At 30.1% G+C, this 8122-nt stretch overlaps 1 protein-coding gene across 1 annotated transcript; it reads right to left on the bottom strand.

The window, feature by feature from the left end:
- Positions 1-3234: 3234 nt before the first annotated feature.
- On the bottom strand, positions 3235-4487 carry LOC25489645 (VQ motif-containing protein 22). The gene has a single exon (XM_013605705.3). The coding sequence runs from the start codon at positions 4308-4310 to the stop codon at positions 3648-3650; it is 663 nt and encodes a 220-aa protein (XP_013461159.2). The 5' UTR covers positions 4311-4487; the 3' UTR covers positions 3235-3647.
- Positions 4488-8122: the final 3635 nt, after the last annotated feature.

The raw sequence follows: 8122 nt of genomic DNA, 5'->3' as shown, positions 1-8122 counted from the left end.
GGATTGTTGCACTTGGTGTTGATGACTTTGGAGGTAGAAGATATATATCAACAAAATCTATAATGTTTGAGGGGTCTATCACTTGTTGACGGCAACCAATCATGACGATTCTTGGAATAAAACATTTCATTTAAAGGTGTTTATTTTTGCGTGGTGGTTTTTTAGGAACCATATTACTACAAATTACAAACTAGTAACACGCGAAATTCTTCAACCACATTTGAATGTATGTATCTCAAGTTGCAATCAAGAGGAATTAGTGAATAATTTGTTTTTTGAGGTGTAATCATTTTGAAAACATTTGAATTCTTATATTGCAATGGATGGGCGTTTCTTCCGTGACTCCCTTTCAATTATTTGATTTTACTCTCCATTTTAGTTCGTTGTGTGGCTTAACAAGAAGATTGAGGAACATCATGCATATTGTTTGGTTAACTTCAGTTTAGGTTATTTGGAAATAATGCAACTCACGTTGTTTCAGACAAAAAATCAAAACGTTACCTAAATTGCTTGATAGAATTAAACTTGTTTCTTTTTTGTGGATGAAAGCAAAAAATTCAGATATTCCTTTCGATATTAACCATTGGCAAGTTAACCCTATGTTGTACGGGTAGCCTTATTCGTGTTGTTTTGTTGCTTTTTTATGATTTTGTAAAGTTCTAACATATTTTTGATTAACGGTGCACTCTTTGTGTTGGGGAAAGTTATCCGTTCACTATATTATTTCATTTTAATTTGTTAAAAAAAAGACTGAATGTAAAGACCACAGAGTTCGAAAGCATAAATGATCTCAAACAATTTTAAAGTATATAATGAGTGTAGAACTCACCAACAAGAAAATCCAGTCAACTTAATTAAAAGATTTAGTGAAAGTTTAATTAGTACTGCTAGCTATGAGACTCACAGTCACCTACGTCAATGGAATTTGGTAAGGATAGCTTGCAAATTCCACATATCCAACTGCTAAAGTAACTTTATTTAATCTATCTATATAGTACTACTAATATATGACTTTTCATTGATGTGCTAATCTCTTTTTTATGAAAAAAGGGTCCCAATTGTATTATTATCGATCATAACAAAAATAGAGTGGTCATTGCTCGTGGAATAGGAAAAGTCAGCACATACCCTTATAATAATAATAAATAATGTAAACCTTTTTAAAAAAATAATAATAATCTATATCATTATAACTCCTAGTAATAACAAATGAAACAAGTCCACAAATCAAGTGCTTGACGATAAGATTTGTAAGAAAAAAATCTTCACAACATGAATATCGCTTCTTCTATCTTAGTCACTCCATCTCAAATCATAAGTCGTTTTGAAAAAATTGTCGCAAAATATTATTTCTTTACAATACCAAAACATTAAATATTATTTTTTCAATTATACCCTTAACTATTTCTAATTATTTATCACTCTTTCTATTTTTAATTCATTAATTTATCTTTTTGACACCATTATTGAAAGATAATTTTGTAAGTAATTGTATTATTTGAACATCTATTTGTTTAGCAACCTAATGGACAACCATATTTTTACAAAGAAATATATGTATTTGCACGAAAAACAAAGTAATAGAGAGAGAGAGAGAAAATATAAATATAATGTGAGTATGAGAAAAAGTTGTTATAAAATGGTTGTATAAATATCATTTCTCTTTTGTAAAATAACTCATAACATAAAAATAAAGGATTGAAGAAGATAATTAAATAAAAGATTTCTTCTATAAAATTATCTTATTAGTTTTTTTTTAGGGGAAATTATCTTATTAGTTATTGATTTATTCTTGTTAACATTTATTTATTTTTGACGAAATCTCGTTAACATACACCCTCTGGTCATTATTATAAGTGAAAATTCATTTTTGAAGGTTCATTCAATAAATAATGACGTATGTGGTATATATATATATATGTGTGTGTGTGTATACAACATACATCTTTTATTAAGTGTCTCTTTGGTATAGAGTTTACAACATAAACGCACGGCTGGCGTGATTTTCAAAGCTGTGAATTTATTATGCTACCATTTTAAACTTTTGTGCCAACGTGGTAAATTGTCGTGGTTTTCCTTAAAACGTGGATTGACAAACGCAAAAGTAAATATGTTCTAAATGGATCTAAAAAATAGATATTTGTTTATAATAGTGACCGAAATATGTATATCTAAATTGAAATACAATAATCTCGTTAACATATATATATATATTTCATCTTTATTATTTAAAACTAATAGCTTGAGGGTTACTTTAGTAATTTTCATTAAAACATATATTTTTTTTTGACAAAAATAAAATGATATTCATTCATTCAAATCGAGAGATTACATCATTCAACACCGCTAAAAACGTAAAGGATGAATCTGCGAACAAACTCACATCATCCAAGTTAATAGCATATAACGGCATAATGCCTACAAAAATATATGATGAAATTAAAGTGACTGGAATATCTATTGCCTCCGGAACTGCAACGTTGACGCCCAAATCTTTGATTGAACAATTGATCTTTCAATATGAATCAAATGAACACTACACGAAGACGGGAAATCAAACAACGCCGCACAAGACGACGAACAACAAATCACCACACTTAGATGATGAAATTACAAAGAAAAAAACCTAAATCTATGTGAAAATCACTTATTTATATTGAAATAAAGAGAAAAAGATGAAGAAGGGTGATTTCAGGTCAAGAATTGACCCAAAACCATCCATCAATGAAGAAATTGTAAGAGAAAACCTAGAGAGAGAAAATTAGGGCCGACTTGTTAGAGAGGCTGTCCGCAGTATGGTGTAATAAAAATTGTTTAAAGATTAAATTGATGTATTAAAACATATTCGTTAACTTGCACCAATTTGCTAACTTAGACCCACTTTTATTTTATAACAAATAGTTTGAGGGATATTTACTAAACTATCATTTACTTTAAATTGGTTTACACTAGTGGATATTGGTTTCTTTTTGTCTAAATGAAAATGTGCACTTTTACTAACTTGGACTTTCATGTTTTTTGTTGACTAAGTTAGCAAACCCAATATATATATATATATATATATATATATATATATATATATATATATATTCTTTAAAAAAAATATGTGTAAATTGAATTACATTACTTTGAGATTGAAGAATATAACATTACTACTTGTAAAAAAAAATACTCTTTGAATAAAGCAATTAAAGCTACATTCGAAACTAAATATGATTCTTCATACACTTGCTATTTCGGACAAACACTTTTTGCAAATGTCAAAGTAATTATAGGATAGAAAGAGTAATAATAAATAAACAAACGTGTTTGCAACGCCAAGCAAAGTGATCTAGAAACATAGCCTAGTGCACACAAAAAAAAAACCCTAAAGTTATTACAAAAGTTAAAAAAGAAACAGTAGTAATAATTAATAATTCGAACAAGACTACAAATAAAAAAATAAAATAAAAAAGTGGTATAGTGTAAATAAATAAAATATTATAGTAGAGTGGTTGGTCAACAATTTTAGGCCAAGTTAGCAACCTAATTCGTCTGCTTTAATTTACGTGTCACTTTCATGCCTCCGCCACCCCATGCGACCAAAGAAAAGAAAGAAAAATAAACCACTATCCTTGTTCCTACCAAGAGATAATAATCGATGAATCTCAAGAAGAAGAAGTTCTTGGAAAGAAACCACCTTCTCCTCCATGAATATGATCACTAACAACATTATTAATATTATTATCATTGTTTGTAGGTCTTGGATTGCTCATTATTCTCTGAAAAAACATGTTATCATGATCTCCTCCTACTTGTGTATTAACGTTGCCACTATACATATTGTAGTGTTGTTGATATTGTTGTTGTTGTTGCTGTTGTTGAAGCTGTTGTTGGTAGAAAGGATGAGACATGATAGCTTGATTCATAGGATGGGAAGCCCGTGGGCCAAGCCCTAGGCCTGCTAGGGTTGAGAAATTAGGTGGTGATGATGATGTGGCTGCTGCTGCAAAAGGTGCAATAGGACCTCCGGTGAATTGTTGTACCATGGCACGGAAATTGGTAGTGTCCGTGTTAAGTAAAGTCGTCGGCGTTCGACGCGAAGCTCGTGATCTTCTCCGTATGGGCTTTGACACACGGCCTTCAGATGGACCCAAGTTGCTGGCTGAGGTTGGGGAGCTTGGATTCATCATGGTAGATTCAGGGGGTAAAGTGGAAGCAGGGGTGGTGTTAGTAGCAATGGAAGTGTAAGGAGGGGTTTGATTTGGGAAATTTTGATGATAGAATTGAAAAAACTCATTTGATGGGGGATCAGACATGGTTTTGATCATGTCAAGTGACCGTACAATGAAAGAAATGAAAAGAAAAGAGAAGAAGATCAGTTAGAGGGAAGGAAACATGTGTGTCGTGTTGGGTATTTATGGTTGGATTTTTAGTATTTTTTGCATTTTAAATATTTTGTATTTTTAGTCAAAAGTGTGAACGTGTATAATGGAAGATCCTACTTTGGATTTGGGAAAAACAGTAGTACATTCTTAAGGGCGGCACCATGTGATATGATACGTGATATTACCTTATTTTAGACTACATAAAAGTTTAACTTAATTCTTGGCAACACTATATATAGAATAGTAGTGTGACCACTATGGTAGGATGGTTAGAACCAACTATATTTAGGTCTAACAGTATTTAGGTCTAACAATTTTGTAGTATTGTACTTGTAGACGATCCAATTTGATATTATAGAAAGAATGTAGAGTGAGGAACCAACTATAAATGGAAAAACTACATAATGAAAAAAAAGTTATATGTAAGAATCCTCAAAGCTCATGTCCTATAAGACTTATGTTGAGATGGACCAAAATATCATAATGAAGAAAAGAAGCAAATACAAAATTTTGTGACTAAAAGGTAATAAAATTTTAGTGAACTTTATGAGTTCGGATTTTTTTGCAAGCATTGTGTTGGATTTAGTGAGTGTTTCGATTAACTTTTGGGATACGAATACCACTTCCCAATGCAATTTTAATTTGGAAATTATGAAGCTACAAATATAAGCTTTTGCTTTGATGTGATTTTCTAACGTGATTTTGTTTGATGTACCGTAATACCAAACAGACCATTAGTGTAGTTAGATCTAGATATTCAATCAAACCGCAACATCCGTAACATTATGGATGATCTAGGTTGTAAGAAAAAGTTGATGTATATGGACAAAATTTTAAACTAGATACATTAAATTATTTTGACCAAGATTCTCTTATAAATAGGATTGGAGGTAGCATATATATGCTTATGCTTAAACGATATATGTAGCCCTCTATTTCATATACAAATACAAGACATATATTGACATCTTATAAGAAGAAAAAAAATTGAAGTGTTGTCTCGCATGGTCACAGCACTAAATACATAGTGTTTATTGACATATATAAAAAGATTGATTTAACCTTTTTATGTCGACATTTATCATTTTTTTATGCATGTTTATATACTATGTATTTGGTCTCGTGACCATGTAATAATAGCTCAGAAAAATGTTGTCTCCTAACAAAGTTATTTTCTTGTATCGGATTGAAATAAACCTTGTACTCGTTAATTTATTTTGCTTATGTAAACAAAAATCTCCTTAGTTAACCATCATCCTCAATTGCAGTAAAAGAAAAACCATCATCCACAAGAATAAAAAGGAAAAAAGAATAAAGTTAATTGCTGATAAAAGTAAATTATAAGGACCAAAAGAGAATCTGATGCATGGTTAAATCATTTAGTCATTTCTATGTTGTAAGCGACTAGAATTAGTCTAAATACGAAAAGTATTGCTAAGAATATGAGATTTTTCTCTCTTCTCTCTCAAAAAATAAAAAAAAATAAAAAAAAAGAATATGAGATTTATTTCGTAGAGAAAAAAGTTCTTCACATTTACTGCATGTAATATTTAAATTTACACGTCTGTGGGGCAAATGGATTTCTCAAGTAAATTGTGATATCTAACCATTCAAATATGTTTCATATAAATTTTCTTGTGTTTCTTCTCTTCTTTTAAATTACGGAGATCACACTTTATTCTAATAAAGGTTGATTTGGTAAGAAATTAATTTATCCGAGATCGGTCCAGCTTTGCTGCCAATGATCTTTAACTGTCCATGATGGAGAAGTCTTAAACATTTAAGATTTGGTATCAATCAGGTATTTCTATCGAGAGAAAAATTATTGGTGTCTTATAAGATCCGGAGTCTTACTTAAGACCTCAAATTTTAAGTGAGATCCAAACCGTTTTAATATTAAAAAATTAAAATATAATGATATAAAGTTATTGATAGTTGATTAGTGAATTTCATTTAAGAAATTTGTTTGAGATCTGAGTTGAAAGTATTGAGTATTTATTAGATATTACTGTTAAAAAATTAAAAAAGAGTTATGTGTTCACGTGTGACCCATTTAAATATCCAAAAATGAATGTCTCAATTATAGATGTTTTAAATATCTATGTAAACGTTTTCTTTAGCCTTGTAGTCTACTAAGATCTTGATCTTGGTAAGCTCCATAGATACACGTGAGATTGGTGGGTGGGGTTGATGATTCTTCCAGTTCTGGAAGACAATTGAAGGAAACGGCGTCGTTTGGTTGACGTCATCGTTTGAATATTGATACGTAAGTATAAGACTTGTGTTGTGTTTTGGTTGTTGGTTGGTGTATGTGGGTTGGCGACTTGGTCTTGGTCACTAAAAGAGGAACCTGCTAAGCACCTTCCAATTCCATTCTAACACACACTTCTTCCTTTAGATTTTCACTCTATATGCCAATGAATGAATCTCAAATTTAGTCTATGGTCAATTCAATGGAGTAAATGAAACTCTCCCAACACTCTCCCAACACAAACTTCTTGAGCTCTCCCCAATACTTCTTGGTAAAAATCTTTATTTTAAAAAATTGTTTTTTTTGTTAACTTTTCGATTATCGATGAAAGAGGACTTCATAATTAAAAGTTCGGTCGTCGGGTAACTATAGTCTAGCAAATAATTGTTTTATTCATAAATTTAATTCGAGTTCTTTCAACAATTTGTTACTTGCTGGAGTTCATTAACCATTTAAACATAATCATTTTAAGCTCATTTTATAAAATGGGTTTGTAAGTAAATTTTAATAACAAGGGACACAAATAGTTAACGAGGAACTATGTATAATCGTTGTTTGATTATAAATAGATGTGTTTGTGATTTGGTTTGGATCGAGTTTGACCAAACGTAATATCCCAAACGATTAATTGTTTTTGTGTTAAGTGTCCATCCTGCACTTGTAACACTAAAACCAAATCAAACTATTTAATCATTTGATTATAGTTTAGTTTGGTTTTCGAGTAATGCAAAAAAGATATATTTTTAAAAGAAAAACTTTATAAAATTAGTTTGGGTTGACATGAAATTATGAAAGATACACAAAACTTATACTCCATCCGATCAGTATTACAAAAAAAAAAAATACTTTTTAAATTTATTGAATATTCGATGCATCTAATCTATATTATTGATCAAATACATCAATTATTTAATAAATAGTTTTTTCTTATAATAACGACAAAAGAGTACTATTGTGTATTTCAAAATACATGCGGAAAGCATCCATTGTACATTTATCAAAAAGTGAATTGGAAATGGAATATCTTTTACTATGAAGTTTAATGTGAGAAGGGATAAAAAAAAGTTAACAAATATTTGATGTGATTCTTTTTTTTTTTTGGTACAAATTTGATGTGATATTTAATACAAGGTAATGTGAAAAGGAATGGAACAGAGAACAAATGACACCACAATTGATAGCAGTTGATATACATCCCGTGTGTAGAGACAATCCACAGAATCTATTAGCCATTTATAAATTTAGCTCTATACAAACAAAAAAAACATTTTTAAACACATTAACGTGGCCAACAAATATTTTTCAAAAAAAACGTGGCCAACAAATAATTAATATTGGAAAAATATTATTACGAAATGAAGTCTTGCAATAAAAAAGCAAATAATCGTGATTGGGTATTTTAGACTCTACATGTATTCCGTCAAACAAGAAGATTGGGTTTGACCAATCAATGAAAAATGGACACCTAGGATTCGTGAATTTTGTCAGCAATTTTCGTTATTTT

This window comes from Medicago truncatula, chromosome 3 (genome assembly GCF_003473485.1).
Source record: "Medicago truncatula cultivar Jemalong A17 chromosome 3, MtrunA17r5.0-ANR, whole genome shotgun sequence".
Lineage (NCBI taxonomy): Eukaryota > Viridiplantae > Streptophyta > Magnoliopsida > Fabales > Fabaceae > Medicago > Medicago truncatula.
This window is presented reverse-complemented; position numbering and strand designations above follow the sequence as displayed.

Excerpts from the sequence above, each read along its gene's own strand:
- LOC25489645 (XM_013605705.3), bottom strand. The coding sequence starts at position 4,310 with ATGATCAAAACCATGTCTGATCCCCCATCAAATGAGTTTTTTCAATTC.